Below are 22,662 nucleotides of genomic sequence, written 5' to 3'. Positions count from 1 at the left end.
AACCCCCGGAGGAGCCGTGTTTGGCTCTCCACCAGCTCCCTGAGCGCAGTGGGAGCTCTGGTGGGACTTGGCTTTGAGAGGGAGCTGCAGGGAAGAGGAAGGAGGTGGAGGGAGGGAAGGGAGGAGTAGGGTAGAGATCCGGGTGTCCATGGAGGGAAGAAGAGGAGGGGAGGCTGGGCAGTCCCTCCCTTCCCTGCAAAGTCTGCCTTTGCTTTTGGTAGGAAAGGAGATGAGTACGCAGGGAGACTTTCTTTTTTATCATTCCATCATTTTCATGTTTTTTTCCTTCTATCTGTTTCCCACCCTTCTCTCCAGGGTAGGAGTTGCTTTTGCCTCTCACTCCAAATGTTTCCGAACTCATCACATGAGACAACCAGCAAGGAGATGATCAGCTGCAGTAAAGAAACTGACTTTAGAAATTGAATTAATATTCCTCTCCTCTTTTTTTCTTTTCTTTCAGATTTGTCACCATGAGCCTCTTGTCATTTGAGTCCATCTGTGTTTTCCTGCTTCCCCAAGGTACGTTTGAAGCTGTTGTTTTGCTTTAGTGGTTTCTGTCTCAGATGCTTCTCTATCTCTAGCTGGAGTTCTTCATTCTGAGGAACAAGAGCTGAATCGTGCCTCTCCAGGAGGTTTACAGATAAACCTCTGAAACATAGTTTCACACAGAAGGGGAGAAAATAATACCTGGAGAAGCAGCTTTTCTAAGAATTCGAACACATTTGACTGATTTGTTTGTGAAGTGTCTAACTGGTACGAGAAAAGATGATGTTATTATGATATTAAAAGTTCGTAAGTTTCTCCAGTGCAGTTGTTTGGTGTCTCCAGCGCTTATGACTGTAATTCTTGAAGCCTAAGCCTGGCCTCGCTCTCGTTCCTGCGCTGCGTCGCTGCATGCAGTGAGCAGAGGGACTGTCCTCCCGGGTGCTGGAATCAGGTCCTTGGCATTTTTCATGCTCTCTGTGTCCTGGCTAGAAGAAATTTCCTCCTATAGATACATTGCTGTGCTGTGTCACCACATTATTTTTTGTGAGTGTGAAATCTATACAGCAAACCAGCGTTTTTTGGTGTTATAGAGTGAAGCCTGCATGGTTTTTTTTGTCTTTTTTTTTTTTTCTTTTTTTAAGGCAGTTTCTAGTGTTGATGGGTCATTATCTGTTTGATCCCGCAGTTCTGCTGGTGTTGGGTATACAAGAAATTCATGCTGACCAGGAGACGATCAGCAAGATCTCAGCTGCTGGCCAGCGTAAGTTTGCTTCTTAAAGAAAGTCTTGTCTATTTTCTGAATTCCTTCTTTGTTTTCTTGGGTTTGTTTTTTTTTATTTTTTCAGTTTGTTGGACCCCATTCAGTCCGTAAAGTCCCTAGCAATGCCCTGGCAAGCACAGCATTGTGGCTCCTTCTGCCCTAACCCAGCTTTTCCCCTCACTGGTGTCAGCCCTTCTGGGACACCAGCCTACTCTGTTTTGCCCAAATTGACTATGTGCCAGCCGGCTGGTGTTTCTGCCAATTCCTGCAGAGCCTGATCTCCACATTCAGATCAGCTGTGAGGGCAAGGCTGACAAGCCAGGACAGTGCTGGTAGAGGGGCTGTGTTCCAGCGCATCCCCAACGCAGTGCCCCAGGGCAGGGCTGGTTGCCCTGTTAGAAGAACCATTGACCCACAAGGGAATGCTTTACAACTTTCCATCCCTCATAATCTGGTATTAGAAAACCTTGATAATTATAAATTCAGGTTTTTGCTAGCAGGAATCATTTGGAAAAAGTAGTGATAATAAAATGTTGATGATAATAATGGGGATAGAGGAAGATCATGGGCCAAAAGGTGCTTGCTCCCTCTATTGAGCTTCTGGATTCAATTTCCCTTGAAGTTGGTTCTGCTAAATGCTGCAGAGATGACTTTAAAATTTCTGTGTAAATGCTTTGGAAGTGTCTCTTCAGAGTTTGCAGACTGCCTTTTTTTAATTATTATTTTTGTCAGTGACATTATGGGTTTTCACTGCAGCATAAGCACCTCAGGAGCTTCTACTTGAGAGGAGTCATGTTCGTGCGGGCAGGGGTGATCGGACACAGCTCTGAAGATGTGATAAAAGGCAGATTTTTGTAAGACGTGTTTCTGTCAGTGCCTCAGAGCACAGAGAGTTTGTGTTGAGAAAAACAAGAGTGTGTTTTGAAAAATGTGCTGCAGATGAAACATATCTGGCTCTGGGGTACTCCATATGCTTTGCAAACGCCTTCTGGATTCATGTCCATGCCTTGGGCTGAAAGAAGCTGCAGGTCCCACCGGGCACAGCTGCCTCTCCCTGCTGCTCACTCCTCCGTGTCCTCACCAGGAGAGCAGCTCTCTCTGCCATTTATGATATATCTGCTTAGAATCCTAGAATGGTTAAGGGTTGGAAGGCATCTTAAAGATCGTCAACTTCCACTACACCAGGTTGCTCAAAGCCTCATCCAGCCTGGCTTTGAACGTCTCCAGGGATGGGTGTCGTGGGTTAGGCTGAGTCCGTCAACCAAACCCACGCAGCTCTCCCAGTCCAGTAAAATGGAGAGGAGAGAAAAAATGTAATAAAAGAGCTGAGGATCGAGACAGGAACAGAGGAGCACCCACCAACCATGGTCCCGGGCAAAAGAGGCTTTTTCTTAATGCAAAACTATTTATTAACAGCTACCTAGAAAGAGAAAAGCACACAAAAACGGTTACTTAAGAGAATAACGAGAAAACAAGGCCAGGTCTTAAAACCAACACCACTCCCCCCCACCTTTGCCTCTTCTTCCCAGCTCTACCTCCTCCCCCCAGTGGCGCAGGGGGGCAGGGAATGGGGGAGTGCAGGTCAGTTCATTCCAAGTTGTTACTGTCGCTTCTCTTAAAGGAAAAGGAGTCCTTACACCATTGTCCCTTGCTCCAGCGGATCCCCTACTCACGGCGAAGGCGTGAATCCTGCCCGCTGGGGGGCAAATCCTTACCCCATCGGATTTGCCCCAAGTGCGGGCTTTACCAGTCCTGGGCTTTTAAGGAGCTGCAGCCACTCGCTCTGGCGTGGGTCATCAACAAACTTTAAATGTGCTCCAGCGTGGGTCGTCATGTCGACCTTAAATGCGTCTCCGTACAGACTCTGAATGCGTAAAATGCGTAAAATGCGTAAAAGTGTCTCTACCTGTGCCCATGATTCACAATAGTCTCAGGCTTAGGCATCTCTTTCCGACGTGGGTCATCCACTGGTTGCGAGTGGGTCTCTGCTTGCTCCACCGAGGACTGTTACAAAGGGGTCGCTGCTGGCAAGGGGGACTCAGCCGCGGCACACGTTGTTCCGTTCCATCTTCACTGACCTCTTATGTGTGTGGCCGTTTCTCAGATTTCAGTCCTGTCTGGGTGAACTCGGCCCGGTGGGCGCCCCAGGAGCGGGGCTCTCCTCGAGTTCCCCAAGCGCCTCCGCCGCCGCCATCCTCGACGGAGCGGGCACCGGCATGGAGCGGGCCCGGCCCGGCCCAGGCCAGGCCGCCGGCCCGGCCGGGAGCCGGGAGCGGGGGCCATGCCCCCCTCTCCCTTCTCCTTGCTCCTGGGCAAAGGCACACCTTTCCGGTTCCTTTGTCCGACGTAAATAGGGCAATTCGCAGAGGCGCCGATTGGCTCAAGCCCCGAGGGGGATGGGAGTCCGGTGTGATGGGCAGCTTCTGCCACCCGGACCTGCCCCCCCCCACTTCAAACCATAACAATGGGGTATCCACAACTTCTCTGGTCAACCTGTTCCAGTGCCTCACCACCCTCGGAGTGAAGAATTTATTCCTTGTATCTAATCTAAATCTGCCCTCTTTCAGTTTAAAGACATTGCCCCTTGTCCTATCACTACATGCCCTTGAAAAAGTCCCTCTCCAGCTTTCCTGTAGGCCCCCTTTAAGTACTGGAAGGCTGCTATAAGATCACTGCGGAGTCTTCTCCAAGCTGAACAGACCCAACTCTCTCAGCCGGTCTTCATAGCATCTCATTGCAGCTGTTGCTCTCATGCTTTCACTGAACTGCCAAAGCCAGGCTGGGGCCCTGAAATCTAAGGTGAAAGCCTTGCAGACTGCAAGGGCTGCACTGTTGCTGCCACCAGAGCAGCAGTGCCTGCGGGCTTTGGGTTGTGAGCACCAGGCTGCCCTAGCCCGTCCATGACAAGTCTGTTTGTCTGGGCCTTCTGCTGTTGGCTGTCTGCTTCCAGAGAGTGAGACTAAGAAAGTACAGTTTCATAATGTGCATCTTTTTCTCCTAGTGATGCAGTGCTCTGCGTCGTTAGATGTCCTTTTCCTTTTGGATGGCTCCTACAGCATTGGCAAAGGAAGCTTTGAAAGGTCTAAGTACTTTGCAGGCAAGCTCTGTGATGCCTTGGACATCCATCTGGACAGGGTGAGTGTCAGGAACGTCTCATTTTAGTTTCAGGCAGATTGGCAAATTGTGGAAAGGCCAGTGATAACGTGCTGAGTGAAATTGCAAAATTCAACCTAGCAACTACCATGGGGTCAGAGTGTTTATTCAGAAAGATGGTGGAAGTTTGTGAAGCAATGGGGTTGGAGGACACTTCTTATTTCTTCACAGATTTTAAGCAGTTCCATTTGGTCTTGAGAAAACACATAATCATTCAGATTAAAGATTATAATTTGAGGTTTTTTTAACTGATTTTTATTTTGTGTTGAATGCTCATAGATTAGAAACTGTTGGATCTTTTTGTTGTTTTCCCTGGAAAGTTGCAAAATTAGTCTCTGGGAAGTTATTCACCTTTCTGTACAGAGGTAAACGATACAGTTTGCTTGCCCTGCTTCTCCTAGAAGGTCTCTATTCCAAAATAAGCCAAAAGAGCAGAATGGAAGAAGATCATTGCAAGGCACCAGCTGTATACTGAGGTGTTTGGGGATCTGCTGTAGGTCTCCAAGATATCACTGCACTCCCCACCTGCTAGTGGTGCAGGATGCTTAGTGATGGTGCTCACCAGAAGAAGAGCACAGAACTGGCCAGCCAGGACCAACAGCTGGAGTTCAAGCAGCTGATGTCTACAGATACCCAGTATAAAACACGCTGAAATAAACAGACAAGCGTGGCTATGCCGAGTTCTTTCTCGTTCACTCCTATTCCGGAGTGGCTCAAATCGAAGTCTAATTTCGGATTCCGTGTGTCTGCAAGGAGTGATGGGAGCTGTGCTGCTGTAGCCACAGTCTGGGCTCCCTCAGGTTGTACCTGCTCCCTGGAGCCATTCTTGAGGGACCTTTGGGCCTCAGTGACACATCCTGGGGTTTATCTGAGTGATTTCAAGCCAGACCCAGCTGTGGTTCCAGCTGTGCATCCAGTCCCACATCATACTATCCCTAACCAGGGGCCTTGGAGAAGGCTGGGTGGTTGCTGTACTTGATTCCCTGCCAGAGCCTTTCCAAAAAAATTTCAGGTCTTTGCGAAGGTTCCTGCAGGGACATGAGGTCTCTGCGTAGCAGGAAGAGGAACCTGAGGCAGGACAGAGAGTGAGTCTGGGCCTGCTGTGACTTTGAGGACCCTTGGTCCCTGTCCGATTCTACAGAGAGGTCTGGGAGCAGAGGAACAGATGCAAGTCTTGTGTTTGCTCCTGGTTCCTACGGCAAGGGTGCTTAGACTTGTGGCCAAAAAACCTCTTCTAGACCAACTACCACCACTGCTCCAGGTCCCAAAATCAAAAGCTGCTGCTCTGCCCCTGCTACAGGGTCCTTTGGAAGCTGAAATCACCATTCCCCTCCATCGTTGTCTCATCTAAGAAATCTTTCACCCTTCAGATCTCAGCTTACAGCCACAGAGCGCAGGAAGCTTTCCCTAGCCTGGACAATGATGGTGAGGAGATGCAGTGTGTGGGCGAGGCTTTGGGAGATGCTAGGTGGCTCAAGTTAGACGAGCTTTTGCTTTCAGTGGCTCATAATAAATTGTCTGAAAGAAGAGACTTGTGTCTGGGAACCACCAATATTTGGTGGGTTATTTTTTTAAAATAACATTCTTCCCCTGGTCTTTCTCTTAATCCTCACATAGACTGGACTGCAAATCAGTGGCCTTTTCGTCTTTGAGGTGGTCAGATTCCATAAAACTTCTTGGAAGGCTTCAGTGAAATATCCTGGATGTATTGCCCAATACAGACAATTCAGTCTGTTTGCATTTTCAGGCATTTGCAATGATAGAAAATGGTTTTCAAGGAGGTAGTGGAAAAATAATTGCTTTGTATTGCCTACTGTGCTCAATGCCAGAGGGAGCTGCTTTTAGTAATGGAAACCTTCATGGTTTATAGATGGCTTGGTATAAAAGGTGTTATTTATAAACTTACTGTCCTGGAGGCTACTAGCTGCTCGGGATGGGTAAATGTAGATCTTGAGCTTCTTGTAACTGCAGCAGATGAGCTTTTTTGCCTTGTTTATAGTCTGTATAAATAGTGCTGTGGTTTATGCTCTTTCTCTCTTTTTTTGAAGTTCATTTAGATTGCCAGTGGCTCAACATGCAAAACAGTGTTTGTCTCAATGCAGTATAGTGCTCCCAAATCTGTAAATTGATTAAAAGAGTAAAACTCTCACAGGCACCTTTCATAATCTTTAACCTTTTCTTTTAGGTTCGTGTGGGAATGATACAGTTTAGCTCAACTCCCCACCTTGAATTCCCATTGGATTCATATCTAACCAAACAAGAAGTGAAAGAGAGAATCAAGAGGATTGTGTTCAGGTCAGCTTATTTTACAGCTTTTCTCTTTTTCTGAGCTATGAATGATCTCTGGACTGAGATTTTTTTTGAGGTCCAGACATCTCCACCTCCGCAGTGCATACACCAACGTGATGCCCCCAGGAAGAGGGGTGGGTGAGCGCTGTCTGTGGTCTGTAATCCACAGTCTGCTAAAAATGTGTCACCTGGTCTGCCTTTGTCAGTGCAAGCTGATAGAGGAGAAAGTTTTCAGTGGCCCACTGTAACATGGTAAATAAGGGAGAGTTTTCCATAACCGTCCTGGCAGGTTTTTCTGGCTCTTTATGCCAGGCAGTGGGTTACATCCTTCCAGGGAAAAGCAAGTGTGGTGTTCCTGCATGGCTGAGCAGAGGCAGGACAGTGTGCATCTTCATTTTTTGGTGGTTACAATTTCCTTTGTCCTATGAGGTAGTGATGAATTGCAGGTCCCTAGATACTTGTACATGTCTGTCTGCTGAATTCAAGAGGATCAGGTTTCAGACAGAAACCTTTTTTCTTTTGGAGTGTTAACACTTGGATATCTTCCCACAACCTCAGGAAATGGAGCCGGAAGCCCAAAGAAACGCTCTCCTTAGAACCTCTCAAAATCTAAACTTATCATCTCCGAGAAATACATTTGGATCTGCAGAGGATCTGACAACCACCCCAAAATAACACTAGGTTTGATGATAGATGAGATACTGGTATGGCGTGCGGGTGTCTGCTCTTGGTTTGCATTAGGGCTAAAGGTTTGCTCAGCATCCATGCTCGTGGATGTGTGCTACTTTCCGTGTGATGTACATATTGCAAGCAAATGTGATTACTTTTGACTTTTCAAGCAACATCAATTGGCTGGGTTTTGTTGCATTGCTCTTGAGAAGTTTATCAAGTCAAGAAAGTCTCTCGTGTAATGTTACAGGAAAAAACAGAAAGCAAGATACACTCCTCCTCTTTGGCTGTTGCTTAAAAGTCTGTGAGAGCAGAGAAAGTGAAGCAGTGTTTGGTGTCTGGCACTGAAATTCCACGATGACAACACGTGGATGCTGACAGATCGAACAGAAATAATGACCTTGTGCTCGGCTGTTTCATCTAGTTTAAATGAAAAGCTGACATTTCAAAGCAGATCAAATAGTTACGGATGGATTCCAGTTGGCTTCTGAAAAAACGGAGTGTTTGACATCTCGGTTGAGAGGCTCCTTGATGTGCTTCTGATGAGCCTTTGGCCAGCGAGGCGTTTTCTGTCTTCAGCCCTGTGCCGAGTGCTGAGCTGAGAGCACTTGAAAGGAAGCAGCACCAGACTGAAGTGAAGCTTTTGTGAATTATTCAGAGACTGCTGGTCCCTCTCCATGAATCCCATCCAAATAGCTTTTGAGCTCATTGGCCAATTTCAAGCATATTTGGTGGTAATCTCAGAAGCTAAATTTCTTGTGAATGTATTTTGTACAAGTCAATGGCTGGTTACAGAAGAGAAACCTTCTTAGTGCTGTTCCTGAGAAAAGGCAGCAGATAAAGTCCACATCTCCTTTGGCTTCAGAAAATCCTTATTGGAGCAATAATGCCTTCAGGGACACATTCACTGTGTCAAAAAACAGCGAACCTTCGAATGCAAATCTATAAGAAACCAAATTTAATGAGCTTTGGTGCAGAGACTCTTTATTAACTTCTTTTAATCCTCAGGGCTCACATGGGCACAGCTTACTGAGTTCATCGAGGTTTAGTCATCAGCTTGACTGTGCACAATATGTTTTCCCCCATGCACAGCACTTTTCACTGAAGCGTCTGACAGCTCCTGACATCTGGTCAGGAAAAAGCAGATCTGGACATGCTATGAGCACACGGTCATTGAGCATGATTTGAAATGGTGGAGTTCAGAGGAGGAAGTACCTAAATAAAGAAGTTCAAAGCAAAGGGGCCTAGCAGGTACTGAGTTAAAAAGTTTCTGTGAAAATCAGAGGGTAGACAGAAAAGAATGAATTTGGGCATGATCAGATGCTTTTCTAGAGCAAGAAAATCAGGTGCTAAAGCAAAAGGAGGATGTTTGGAAAGGAAATGGGGTGTGTTTGTGTCAACACAGATGAAGGAGAACATGGTACCTCCAAGAAAGGAGTAACACTTTTGGTTGAGTTCCCCTTGATTGCTCTGGATGGAAATAAAAGCAGCCCTAAAAGGCCATTGTAGGAACTGATTTATGAGGCAGCTCTTTGGACAGAATTAGAAGACAGCTGGTAAATGTCTCCTCTGATACAGTGGCTTAATTACCAACATGTTTGGAGTGTGTTCCCAGTGAGCTGGGGTCTCTCTGGTATCAACTGTCCAGTCGGGATGCACATTATGGAGCTGTTGCATTGTGCTGGTGGAGAACCACTAGGAAGGGAAGAGAGGGACTCATGTCCCTGCAGGATTTACCTCTTTGAGATAAGCTATGACAAATGCTTAGCCCTCCAATGACAAAAAGTGATAATATGTTGTAGGCAGAGATCAAAGCTGTCTACAATAGCTGAAGGACTTCCAGTGCAGGCTGCCCTTGTTTTTTACAGGGGATGAAAGGCTTTTGACCAGTGTGTTGTCTTGCAGTGAGGTCTTAGCCAGGTGATGACTGGGTGGAGAATGCAGATGATTGATGTAAAGCTTGAGTTGGTTGCATCAAGTGGCCAGCAGCAGAGGCTGGGGTCCCTGCATAGTCTTAAGTCTCTGTGTGTGGGAAGTAGATGGGGAGCTGGGACAGCTGGGGCTGATTGCACCCAGTCACCTTGGGATCCAGCTGCACAGTCCACCAAACCTCACTCTGCAAGACAGAGTTGAGACCATCTCCCATCTCCTCCCAACGTCTCTGTTAGGTTACCCGTGGTTTTTACTTAAATAAGTCTTTGGCGTTTGGCTCATAATGTAATCATTCCTGCCTCAGCCTGACAGAGATGATCGTTTTAGATATAATTTTTGGTGATGTTTCATGGTACATAGAATGAGGAGCCCAGTCTTGACCAGGCATCTATTACAGTCATTTAAAGTTAAGTCTTGAAAGCAGAGGAGGACAGTCCCTGCCCCATGGAGCTCACTAGCAAGAAATAACAGCTAGGTAAATGTGCAGCCCATAAAAACAGCCACACCTTGCCCTTCCCCTCCGAGACCTCTGTGTATGTTTAGTGCTCCGCTTTTTGTTCCCTTCTGCTTTATTTTCAGCACCCTCTGCAAGGAGGGGCTCCTTCCTAGTTCACACCCAGCATGCCCTCACCAAAGAGACCCTTGCCCTGCGCAGACACTGGCTGTAGTCCTGCCTGCCTGCAGTGAGCAGCTCTTCTTTTGGGAGCCAGAGGGACCTCTCTTCCCTCCCCAGACTTTGTGCTGATGTGCAGCCCACCTCTCAAGCAGCCAGGTCTATTACCAACAACCTCAGCAGGGCAGTTGTGCTCTTAGGTTAAGGAGGCATCCAGCAGCCAGCAAATCTTATTCTTTAATAATCTCGTGAGAAACGAGTCTCAGGATTTCCTGAAGCGTCATTGACTAAAGCTGCTCTCTGGCAAGCTGTAGCTTATTTTCTACTAAAATTGCATTCAAGGTTGCTTTTCCTTAGGAGTTGTTGCACAGCAGCAAGTCTTGATGTCTGCCATTCCCTAACGCTCAGCTGCAGCCCATTTTACCTGCAGATTTAGGTCACCGTTGGCATGCGTCACCACTGGGATGTGCCCCCTTTGGCACCTGAGTCCTGGTGTGGGTTTAGTACTTTACTGCTGAGAGGATTGCTGAGTATTGGACTAATCACTTTGTACCTCAGAAACATTCCTTTCTCCAGGGCAGAAATCAAGGGCTGCCAAAATATTGAGGTAGCTGGCTCCTTGCACCACCAGAGACGGCTTTTTTGGGGATGTTTTTGTGGGGAAGGACCCAGGATCAGCTCTCAAACCTGCCTCTGCCATCTTTGGTCCAAGATGACACTTAGTTTTTATTACTTCGGAGGTCAGCTTGCATGTCCCTCCATCCTGTTCCCCAGGCCCGCTTCTCTTCAGGACCATGAGTCAGCTCTTCGGAGCAGATGGATATGTGCAGATTTTCAGACAGGATTGTCTGACATTTTGACAAGCCTGGCCCTTTGTCTCTTGATATCCCACTCATTTGTAAGTAAAGGATGCCAGAACTATCTTCATCCCGCTCTTTGAGTTACAGGTATTGGAATAAATTTTTGGCAGGAGACACCCCAAGGCAAGCTCTGTGATAGCCCAGAGCCCAGCCCCGAGGGCTCCCAGGCCCTGCCAGGACTTCGGGACACTACTGTCGTGCAGGCAGTATGAGGAATAAGGCAGCTGTGGCATCTGAGCCAAAAATGAGCTGAAGTGAATAACTTGTGCCACATTTTAAATGGTCTAGTGCTTCTTCCAGGTGATCTCATCTCCAAAAGAAGTGATGGGAACAGCTTGTGTCAATGTTGGTGGCTGGTGCGCCTTCTCTACCATACCAGTGCTGCTGGCAAGTAACCTAGCAGATGACTGTGTTGCTTTTGGCTGAGTTTAGCATGGGTTTAGACAACTAGAGCATCAGTTGGCTTTTCTTAATGTTTACTTTCCTCATGTAAAACCTACTGGTGAAGCCCTGAAGAAAGCATGCCTTGTGTCCAGTCCTTCTGAGTTTCCAGGGATACACTAAGAAGCTTTCCATGTTTGTATTTTCAGGAGCTTTACTCTACAGGATGGGCAAATGACTTTTTTTTGAAAACCAAATTAACCTGCAGATCAACCAGGGAAAAAAAGGCAAGGACTGTCAGCACGATGTTGGACTGCAGGCTCTCAGTTACAAGCTGGGACACATAGCTCTTGGTGTAAGAACGGCAAAAGGTCCCATGAAATTTATAGCATGTTTTTGTGTCAATAGAAAGAAAACCTCTTTGAAATGCTGGTCTTCGTTCATTTTGCCCACTTGTACCATGTTTCTGACTGGAATACAAGAGGTTGTTGTAGAACAGCTTTTCCACACAACTCTCGAAGAAGTGACTGCAGTTTTCAGATGGAAAAACAGAAGCAGTTGAGACATTTGTCAAGGCTGGAAATAAAACTCGAATATCCAAGAGATCTGATTGCAAGAACGCTCTGCTGTATGTTGAAAGCCTTCTAGAGACTACTCTGGGTTGGAGAGACAGGAGGTGTGGGTGGGTAGAGGGCCCCGGTGGTAGGAAGATGACAAGGATGGCAGGATTAGACGTGTCAGTGGATGAGTTCTGTGGCAACAGGCAGAAATATGTTTCCTGCTACCAGAGGGTAGAAATTTGGAAATCAAGTGGTAAATTCAGTATCAGGAAAAGAGCTTTGATTTCTGGTTTGTTTTGTGGTTGTTTTTTAATCTCCCTTCTTTCTAGAGGTGGGAGCACAGAGACGGGTCGGGCTCTGAAGTACGTTCTCCACAAGGGATTTCCTGGTGGCAGAAACTCAAGTGTTCCTGAAGTCCTGATCGTCATTTCGGATGGAAAGTCCCAGGGCAGCACTGCAATGCCTGCAATGCAGATGAGGGAAAGACACATCACGGTTTTTGCAGTGGGAATCAAGTTTCCAAGGTAGGACACTTTCCACAGAGTTGGAAGTGGAGGCCTAGCTAGCCAAATGGCAAGTGAGAGATGGTCTTGTGCTTGATAGGAGTTTTGGAAAAAGAAAAGGGGAATTTGCGGGATAACACAAACAAGGAGGAAATGTAAATTTGGTGGCTGGTGTAGAAGGAGGACCAGAGTTGGTGAAGGAAGCTCTTCTGCTGAGTAGAACTACGCTACTGCCTGAGACTAAACACACCAGGATCTTGAAAAGTGTTTGAAGGGTGTCATGGTTCTACGTCAGCCGTTTGCTGCACAGGGTTTGTTTTGATACTCAATTCTTTGGGAATGACTAAGAGTCTTGTTACACAATCGTTTGAACCCCACCTTGCTCGGCAGGTGGGAGCAGCTGCACTTGCTGGCTAGTGAGCCCACCGAGCAGCACGTGCTCTTCGCTGGAGATGCCGATGATGCTGCCAACGGGCTGTACAGCACCCTCACTGCCTCTGTCTGCAGCATCACAGCTCCAGGTAACCCCTGTCCAGGCTCCAGCTTCATGCCCACACTTTGAGCTTGGACCACGTCACTGAGTGAGGAAGATGAGGCAGTGTCAGAAAGCATAGAGCGGAATTAGCAGGTGTTGCACTTCGAGGTAACCTGTTGCTGGTGCCCAAACTGGATGGCATGCTTGCCAGCTACCTCTCCAAATAGCTATAAGCTCCAGGCTCCTAAATCTTTCTGTCTGGATTCACCTCTGAAAATGGAAATATTGGTCCTTGCTCATGTCGTGGAGTCTAGATGGATAAACACAATTGTGTTAAATCTTCTAATGGACTTAGCTGTGTGATAAGGGCAGGCCACCCGGGGCTTGTGAGAGAGAGAAGAGGTAGAACTAGAGTGGTCCAGAGAGAGAAGAAAATCAGAAACATGAATGATGAAGGCACCAGTGGGGCTGAAGTCACTGAACCTTGAACTCAGCAGCGCGAGTTTCATAGCAAAGCAAAAGGAGGCTGAAGGGTGAGCACCCCAGAAGGTGGGATAGGCCAGTGAGCTTGTCGACAGAAAATTTCCCTTCTGGGATCTCATAGAGGGCTCTTTGAAGCACTGCCTGGTCTGCTGTCAGCAGGTAGAGGAGGAAGGCTAACCCATTTCAAAGTGGTGATCCGCTCCCACACAGACTTTGTATTGATCCTGGTTTGGGTTTGTTCTTTGCTACAGGCTGCAAAGTCGAATCCCACCCTTGTGAACGCAGGACCCTGGAGACTGTGAAAGAGCTGGCTGGGAACTATGTGTGTTGGAAAGGCTCAAAGCAGCCAAATGCAGTGCAGACTTCGCTGTGCCCTTTCTACAGGTGAGTTGGACATCCGCATCTCTAAAAGTGAGTGGGGCTGGGAGATGATGAGAGATACAGTAATGAGGCTTTTGTCTGATCATGACTCTTTACTGGGATGAAGATCCCTCAGAAGACTGATGCCAACATGGTCTCTAGACCCAGGAAGAGGTTCTCCCTGCTCTGACCATTGCCTGATCTGAGAAGCAAAGGGCAAGAGGAGGAGCTGAGACAAAGCAGCAGAAGATGATTAGCCTAAGAGTGCCATAAACATTATAAATGGAATTGGGATTGGTTTCCTACCTGTTGAACCAAGATGCTTTCAAGTTTACATCTCTGTACCGACTGTGCTGCAGAGGATTTCTAGGTCTGGCTCCCTGTGTCCTGTTTTTGACCACACAGGCTTTCTTCCTTTCAGAGAAGCCCCTTCTCCTTTGCTTGGGGGCTTGGGAGGGACTGTCCACTGGCAGAAAATGCCCCCTAGTCGTAGTGTGGTGGTGCCAAAACTGAGGTGCAATGTCAGGTCGATGGCAGTGAGCTGCATGAGGGGGATGCTGTCTTGCCCAAGGAGAGGAGGCTGGAGCTGAAAACCCACAAAGCATGTCAAGTGCTCTCAAATAATATTGTCACTGCAGTCAGTACAGCGGGAGAAATGCTTTAAAAATGAGCTGCGATGGGAAAGGCAGCTTTGTGCTCTCTTTGCTGATAAAAAGAGCTGAGCGAAAGTGGTGTTGTACAGAAATTGGTAGGGGGGATTGTTTTTCCTTTGAAGAGGTGCTTCATGTGTTTATTTTAATACCAGGCAGTCAGATTAATGTTTGAAAGTCACCCCAGATCTGGGCCGTGCGTTGCTGGCCTGCTGCATGGGTGTACTGGGGGTGATTGTATGGATTCGTTCAGACACGTCCCAATGGCTGTGAGTGTTTCCAGATACTCGTGCCTCGGAGCCAACGTGGGAAAGCAGAGCAGCTTGGGTCTTGCTTGCAGCACTCAAAAAGTGATGGTTTTGGCCACAGTTGGTGTAAGTTTGGGCAGCCCTAATGCAGAGCACTAGGTGACATCATCAGTGACACGATAAAGCTGCAGGTATTAGAGAAATAGAAACCCGATTAACAAGGATGAAAATTTAAAGCAGAAATCATCTCATTGTCAGGGACCAATGTTAGGAAACGATGGAGGAAGGTGAAAAATCCCCCTGGGAGGCACAGCTGAGGATTGAGGACTTCTTCCCAGTCTAAGCCTTGCTTGTCCACTGGTTGTTACAGCTGGATAAGTTAGATACTAGAACTCACATTAAATAAGAAATTCTCGCTGCTGACAAAATTTTCTTTTAATTCCAATTTAGAGCAAGAAGTTTAAATCTCTTTCATAGCAACTAAAAAAAAAAAATCATTTGAAGCTTTAAAAAGATATCCGTAATATTTAAATACAAAATGTTAAAGTAGAATTCAAGACCAGAAGAGTAGATTTGATTAAATGATAATTGTTTGGTTTTGTTTTTTTTTTTCTTTTGCCATTCCACTCAGAATGGACATTTTCCTATGAAATACAAGTTTTGAAAAATTGCATTTTATGGGAAAATTTGTCCATTGAAGACACAGTAAGGACAACGTTGAAGTTAAGTTGTTAATCTTTAAATTCATAATAGGTTTTATTCTCCTGCTTAATAATAAACTTCGTATTTTAGGTTGAAGAGAGTCTTGATAAAACATCCATCCAGATGCTTCCGAACTGTATGTTCAGGTAGGACTTTGCTTTTTTTAAAATTTTGTTTACGAAGCAGAAGGTAGTAACTAAAGAATAATAAGATGGGTTTTCACTCTTCACTTTGAAAAATTTTGTTCTGAGTGAGAGATTGTGACCCTTATCAAGACATTGATATTACATCTCATTTTGTCGTTTCTACTTCCACTTGAGGAGCCTGTTCACCCCTCACCTGCTCATGTTCCTGGGGCAGAGGCCACCACTTCCTCCCCATGCCTGCAGGGAGTCACTGCTCTCCAGCCAGGGGAGCGTGTGGCGAGATGCCTCCACCCATTGACTTGGTACCATGAACATTACCCCTTCAGCGGGGAACTTGACACTTGCTGATTGTCCTCCTGTTTTTGTGACTGGGAGAATAGCTACGGTTCTTGAGTTCTGCCCTTAACCCCATCCTTTTGCTGGTTCAGGTGACGGTGGCTTTCTTTTCTTTGTCAGCACGATGTTGTCCAAGCAGCAGGCCAGACTCTGATCCCCTTCATTCCTAGTGTAAATCTGGAAGGGCCGTGTGAACTTTAGCAATTCTGTATTTACAAATATGTAACTTCATTGGCATTATTCCCAAGGAAATGAAGTGAAGTCATAGTCTGGTTTGCTCTCCTTACCTGCTGCCTGTTGGAGAGCCATCCCAAAATGAAATTGCCGTGGAGGTGAGTGAAGGTGGTCCTGCTTTAGTTCGAGCTCTGCAGGAAGACGGGCGGAGGTTTGTCCCCTTTTCCACTAACAGCGATGCTCACACTGGCAGGGGTTGGGAAGGGGTAGGGTCCCTCCTAACTCCCTCTCTTTCCTTTCCCATTTAGACCCTTGTGACACCCAGCCATGCCAGAACGGGGGCACATGTGTCCCAGAGGGACTAGACAAGTACCTCTGCCTGTGCCCGGCGGGGTACGGAGGAGACATTCACTGCGGTAGGTGTGAACCTGCACTCTCCCTCCTTCCTTCTCCATCGAGTCCTGCCTTTGTGGTGCCTGTTGTGTGGCCATAGGGACAACTGGGGTTGGGCTGCAGCCGTTGGGCTTTTCTCCAGGAGACAGGATGAGTTCTCTCTCATGCTGGTTATGACTGTGTCAGGCCCAGTGACTGGGATTTGCTGCTCAGAAACCTTCTGGATATGGAAAGCACCATTAATGACAATCTCACCCTGGCGTGGCTGCCTTTGTTTCTAAAAAGGCAGATGCTACGTGAGCAGGAGAACAGAGAAAGGGGGAGAGACACGTAGGTATGTTTGTTGGTCTCCTCCCTGTGCACATGAGCCCAGGCGGGACTCCTGATTTTGGGGGTTCAGTGTGAGAAACTCAAGAAGGTCCTGACCTTCAGAAAATGCTTTGTGCTTACTTTCCCCAGAATCAAGACTCCCACTTTAAAGTGTCCCAGGGTGTTACAGATGAGGTCTGGTGCTTGGACTCTCTCCTTTCCCCAGTATATGATATACTGAAACTCGGAGTGTTTTCCCCAGAGTAGTAAGAGAGTGGAGTTGTCATTTCTAATTTGAAGCTTGCCGTTCAAAAGTTCAGGAATTCCCCCAGACTTCTGTCTCTAAAGGCTTATATAGTATCCAACCAAAATAAAGCCCACTCCTGGCACAGTTGTCCTCCAGCTCATGACATGTCTGGCTAACCATTTAGGTTACTGGACACCGTGTCCCTTCTCCACACCACCGGGCTTCCAGCACGCCCCAGCTTAGGTGCCCGGCATGCTTGTCTTGTTGCCCTGCATATGACAAGTTACTCTCTCCCTTTTCAGCACCGAAGCTGAGCCTCGAGTGCAATGTGGATCTCCTTTTCCTGATGGACAGCTCAGCAGGGGTCACACTGGAAGGGTTCCTGCGCTACAAGGCATTCGTCAAGAGGTTCCTCCAAGCAGTGATGGGCCAGGACTCACCAATGAAAGTGGGGGTGGCCCAGTACAATAACTATGTCAGGATACCCATTGAAGTGGGCCAACACAAGGATGCGTTGAGTCTCATGAAGAGCATTGATGCTTTGAATTTCAGTGGAGGAGGAACCCTGACAGGCAGAGCCCTGCGGTATGTTGCACAGCACGGTTTTAGGAGCACCCCAGTCTTTGCAGACGTGCAAGATGATCTCCCACACGTGGTTGTCTTGCTCACTGACTCCAAGTCCCAGGATCCAGTGGCAGAAGCTGCTAAGTACGCAAGGGACCACGATCTCTTCTTGATTGGCGTAGGCAGCAGCTTCGTGAGAACAGAACTGACCGAGGTGACTGGCAATCCAAAGCAGACAATTGTCTACTCGGACCCCCAGGACCTGTTCAACAGGATCCCAGAGCTGCAGAGAAGAATCTGCAGCGTGGACAATCCTGAAGGTAAGACTGTGATATGGGCATTGTGGGATGAGTTTGTCAAACGTGAGGAGGTCTTCTGAACTCCACTGGGGAGGAGGGAAGGACAGAAGGATGAATGACCTTGTTTTGTTTGTGTCAGTCTCAGATGCAGAGACTAACCTTCCATCACTGCTTTTTATGATGGTCTCTATCTGTTGGTGTGAAAGGGTCGTAGATCACCCTTCACCGTCAGCGATCAGCAGGGATGAATTTTGCCCACCATTTACCCCTCCTGCTTTTTTTTTGATCAGAAAGGAGTACATATATATGCTGGAAAATACTGTGGTTGCACTCTTTTATCCAGGCTGCCAGGAGCAGTCTCTGGATTTGGTGTTTGCAGTGGATGCCTCGGCTGGAGTTGGCCTGGAGAATTTTCTGCGGCTGAGGAGCTTTGTCAGGAGCAGCTGTTTGCACTTCAGCATCAACCGGGATGTCACCCAAATTGCCCTTGTGGTCTACGGCAGCAAAGCTTACACTGTGTTCGCTTTGGACACCCACACAAGCAATTCAGCTGTCCTCCAAGCCATTGACCAGGTGCCGTTCCTCGGGGACTCGGCCTCTGCTGGCAGCGCTCTGCTGCATGTTTATGGTGACGTGATGACAGTGCAGAAGGGAGCGAGACCTGGTGTCAACAAGGTGGTGGTGATGCTCACAAACGGAGGTGGCATGGAGGATGCAGTTGCCCCAGCTCGGCAGCTGAGGGACAACGGTGTCTTCGTGTTCGTGGTTGTCATCGGGGATGCACAGAGGGAGACGCTGCTGAAGGTTGCTGGGTCTCCCAACTACTTGGTCCACGTGTCCTCCTACGAAGACCTACAGTATTACCAAGACCTTATCATCGAAAGAATCTGTGAAGGTGAGAGAACATCCCATCTTTGCTCTTTACACTGGTGCCACCAGCCGTTGTTATCATAGGTTTTCTGATGCTTTACCGAGTGAGCTTGATATTATCTTTTGCGTTTTACAGATGGGGAAACTGTGACATAGAGATCTGGTGACTGTCCAAAGCAATCCTGTAGGAACAGGAACCAGCTTTCCTAAGATTCAGTCCAGTGGGTGTGATTTGGCTTAGTGTGACTGGCTCTTTCCAGCCCTGCCAGGTCCAGGTTCTGCCTTCCCTGAAAGAAAATTGTTTGCTCTTTTACTGATGTTGGTTTAAACCTGTGGAATTTGCCGTGCATTACCGTACCCCCTGCAGTGTTGTAGGGGGGAGCTCAAGGGGACATGGTTCTGCAGCCAGCAGTGTTGGTCCCCAAGTGAGGTCTCTGCTGTCTTGTTCAACAGGTTTGATCTGGGTGTTTGCAAAGTGCTGGGTCTGAAACCTCGTTACTCCTGTCTTCCTTAGTGTCCTGCTACAGAAGTTGTCATGTAGGCTCTCAAGGTTTCGTTTGTGTTGCACGGGATTTAATCCTGAATTCAGAATCTGTCCATTTTGAAGCCTGCAGACTGTTAAACTGCAGCCTTCAGACAACTTGTGATTCATTTCATTTGCGGGATCAAATGCATATCTACAAAGTGTTTAAGAGGAAAGAATTTTCAAATATTTGTGTAAAATCTCATGTTTGTGCAAAAAAAACCCACAACCTGCACTTTCTTCAAAACTTTGAGTCCTGAAGGCCAGTCCTCAGTTGGGAAAAATTTGACTCTGACACCAAGTTTGAAACACTTGCGTGCTGAGTGGGAGTGCCTGTGTTTGATGGAAATCAGCTTTTCAGAAAGGATAGCAGCCTTGGTTTGCAGACATCAGTGGTGGCAAAAGTGCTTCTAGTTAAAATGCATGCCTTGTTTCTCATTCAAAATAGTCCAAGTCAAACATCTGCCTATTTGCTTTTGTTATTTTTCAGTCCGTTTGTTGGATCAAATGAAGAAGCATGTTGAGCTTCAGCACAATCAAAGGTCATTTTCATCTCTGGATATGTCCCTTGGCCCTTCAGGGTTAGAAGGAGCTACGGTGCTGTCTCTTTAGGGTGAGGAGCCGGTCTCCTGGCAGGCTCTGCAGATGGTTTCTACCTGGAGCTTTTCAATGGGCTTCTGTTGCAGTGGTATTTTCAGCTGTGTTATTATAAAAACAATCTGCTGTACCATGAAATTAACTACAACGCCACGGATGAAGGAGAAGAGATGGCAGGGTTCAATGAGTCAGGGTAATAACATATCATTTCCTGAGACTGAATTGCTGCTTTCATTTCGTGTGCAGGTAATTGCTGTTTGTACTAGATAAGCTGGGACCGAGGGCGATGTAAAGATAAGCCCTTCGTTCAGTCTTCTACTCCAAGTCTCAATAACAGAATCATTGTCTGCGAAAGGACTTTTAAAAGTTTATGACTCATGATAAAAGTATGTGAAAAACAGACTTTGCCTCTGGACACCTGAAATATCATATTTATTCTGAGGCTCAGCTGGAAAGAGACCAGGAAAAAAAAAAAAACATCCAGACTCTAGGAGAAAAGATCCCAAGCGTTAAATATATATGAATCTGATTAATGAAAATACAGACTCTTGGGATCATCAAAGACTGTAATCCCTGAAGTGCAAAAAGCTTATTTAAGATGTGATTGATACTGTGCTAACAGTAGGCTTGAGTTCAGAGAAATGATGTCTGGGCAGAATGGCATGATTCCCCCAAGCAGGGACAGCGAGGTTATGCTGTGGGGCAGCTGTGGAGGGAAGTGGTGGACACATGGCACGTGGAGCAGAGCACCATGGCTCTCTGGGAAGCAGCCAGCATCTGGAAAAGATGGGTTTGGGTCCAAGAGGTCCCTCCAGCTTTCATTGCTGGTGGCTCTACCAACCTACAATGAAAGCGAAAGCGTCTGTTCCTGGGGATACACTGTCAGGCAGGACCCCATCTGGGATGTCTCATGACAACAAAAATGTTATTGAACTCAACTTGGCTTCATAAAAAATCAACAAGAACTAAAAACTGAGATGTCTCAGATCTAGGATTCAACTGTCAAAAAAAGTGAATTTCAAAGATAATTTTGCCTATCTTAGGTCTAGGTTGAGAGTCAATGTACGATCTCGATGTGTGAGAACGAGTACCATGTGCTGAAAGCTGCAGTAAACATCCTAATGGATAAGCGATAGGATTTATATTCTTTCCTTCTCCCCCTTTTCCTACCCCGTCTGCGTGCTTTTTCTACTGCAGAACAAAGGGCAAGGCTAGGAGGTCCAGATTCTACACTATAGTTGTTCAGCAGAGGAATTTCACCCCCTTACCAACGCTGCGGCGGAGTTGGCAGCAGGCTGGAAGCAAATCCCTCTGGGATGCTGCTACTTAACCTAACGTATTCACAGCAAGGCAGCACAAAATGCCGCCAGCCCTGCTGACAACTGGGCTCTGCTGTGTTAAGAGGGCTGGGAAAGCTGTCACATACTTCATGAGAACAGGGCTAATAACAACTTGGGCCGTGGTTGCATGCTTTTCTCTCAAACGTCATAGAAAAGAAGCCCAGAAGTTTTTTCCTCTGTCGTTTTCCATTTGTGCCATCCCTGCTTCCCAGCTGACTTCTTGTCCTCGCTCCTCTCTGGTGGAAACTCAGGTTCTCTCCAGGGCAAAGCGAGATTTGAACTCCAGCGGTGTTTGTGGTTGTACACTGCTTGGAGCAGGGCATGTGTCTTGCTCTGCGTTGGCCATGTGTCTGGATGTGGGAGGTGTGTATTGTGTATTCAGTGCACAGCTCTGAAGATGCTCTGTTTTGCTTTTCTTTGACATTCAGCCTCACGTGGTGTCATTCTTTTAGGCTTTATTAGGGATATTTGCCTCCAGATCGGAACATCTAGCAAAGCCATCCTTCCTCTTCTCCAGGTTAAACACAGAGGATTTTGCCCTCTGTGTCAAGACCAGGTTGTGGGCTTGCACTGTCTGCTGTGTTAATGTGTTTTGTCCCATCCCGTTAGCCCTACATGACGTTTTCTGATGTCTGGAATATGTAGTTGCTGTTGTTTTTGCAGCATTCCTGATGGATGTGGATCCTAGCTGTTAATACCCTGTAGATGTGCCTGAGCCTTCTGTTCTGCTTGTGTTGCAGAAGCAAAAAGCCCCGTGAACCTGTGCAAACCCAACCCGTGCATGAACCAGGGCGTGTGCATCCTTGGGCCTGGGAGCTACCGGTGCGAGTGCCACGGCTGGGAAGGACCCCACTGCGAGAGCAGTAAGCATCAGCAGATGGCAACCACAGCAGGTGTCATCCGTTCTGCCCAGCCACTCGGAACGGATCCCACATCTCCACCTCTCCCTTGAGCAGGGATGTGGCTGTGACTCTCGGACAGCTGTTAGGTGTATGGGTCTTGGTGCTGACACGACCCTTCTCACATGGAAAGCGGAGAGGTTTGCCAAGGGGAAAAAAAGACATCTCTCAAGAAGCTGTGCCATGTTTTTACGTACTCATTAAGCGAGTTGACCACGAGGGGACCCCACGAAGTTCTAATATTTTGGTAGTTGTCTTCCACTCTGGTCTGTTCCCCATTTTCTGAGCCCTGCTAGAAGAAACAAACCCACTTTGATTCCCGGGGTGGAAAGCTCTGGCTCCCTTTTAATGGGAAGGAGCTGCCTCTTTTGGAGTGTTACCCCTTACTGCTTTCAGTGCTGCAAAAGCCTCCCCATTGCCTGCCTTCTCATCAGTAGGGGAGCAATGGCCGGGAGGTGGTGAGCCTCTGCTTCCCTAAAGGTGGTCCTGTGCCCATAGTGAGCAGTTCTCAACTAAGTGGTTTTTTTCCCCCCATTATTGTGCTTTTTACCTGAGCCCAGGAGTTCTAGCTAACGTCTGTCAGATAAGGCCAAGAGGATGCTTGTTGAGTTGTAATGGACTGAGTGTGAGCTTATCCCTTGGTCCTGAAGCCCTTATCCCACCTCTGTGTTTCTCTCCTGCAACAGAAGTGCTCCGGGGTGATTCTCCGAGATCCTTGATCCTTCCTCTTCACTCCCATGTGCAGCGGAGTTCAAGTGGTTTGCAGCACTTCTCCAGAGGCGCTCGGCACACCAAAAGGCACGTGAATCAGAGACACTGATGCACTGAATGCTCCAGTTCT

At 47.3% G+C, this 22,662-nt stretch overlaps 1 protein-coding gene across 1 annotated transcript; it reads left to right on the top strand.

Moving 5' to 3' along the window:
- Nucleotides 1–470: 470 nt before the first annotated feature.
- Nucleotides 471–22,641, top strand: VWA2 (von Willebrand factor A domain containing 2). The gene is made up of 13 exons (XM_086616747.1): nucleotides 471–519; nucleotides 1,172–1,246; nucleotides 4,248–4,381; nucleotides 6,585–6,694; nucleotides 12,033–12,227; nucleotides 12,597–12,727; nucleotides 13,416–13,548; nucleotides 15,215–15,270; nucleotides 16,089–16,196; nucleotides 17,032–17,613; nucleotides 17,936–18,487; nucleotides 21,663–21,785; nucleotides 22,508–22,641. The coding sequence occupies exons 1-13, from the start codon at nucleotides 471–473 to the stop codon at nucleotides 22,639–22,641; spliced, it is 2,382 nt and encodes a 793-aa protein (XP_086472873.1).
- The last annotated feature ends 21 nt before the right edge of the window (nucleotides 22,642–22,662 follow it).

Source organism: Tauraco erythrolophus, chromosome 9 (genome assembly GCF_009769465.1).
Source record: "Tauraco erythrolophus isolate bTauEry1 chromosome 9, bTauEry1.pri, whole genome shotgun sequence".
Lineage (NCBI taxonomy): Eukaryota > Metazoa > Chordata > Aves > Musophagiformes > Musophagidae > Tauraco > Tauraco erythrolophus.
This window is presented reverse-complemented; position numbering and strand designations above follow the sequence as displayed.

Excerpts from the sequence above, each read along its gene's own strand:
- VWA2 (XM_086616747.1), top strand. The coding sequence starts at position 471 with ATGAGCCTCTTGTCATTTGAGTCCATCTGTGTTTTCCTGCTTCCCCAA. Across the intron at positions 520-1,171 it reads TGTTTTCCTGCTTCCCCAAG|TTCTGCTGGTGTTGGGTATA; the intron begins GTACGTTTGAAG and ends TTGATCCCGCAG. Across the intron at positions 21,786-22,507 it reads AGGACCCCACTGCGAGAGCA|AAGTGCTCCGGGGTGATTCT; the intron begins GTAAGCATCAGC and ends CTCCTGCAACAG.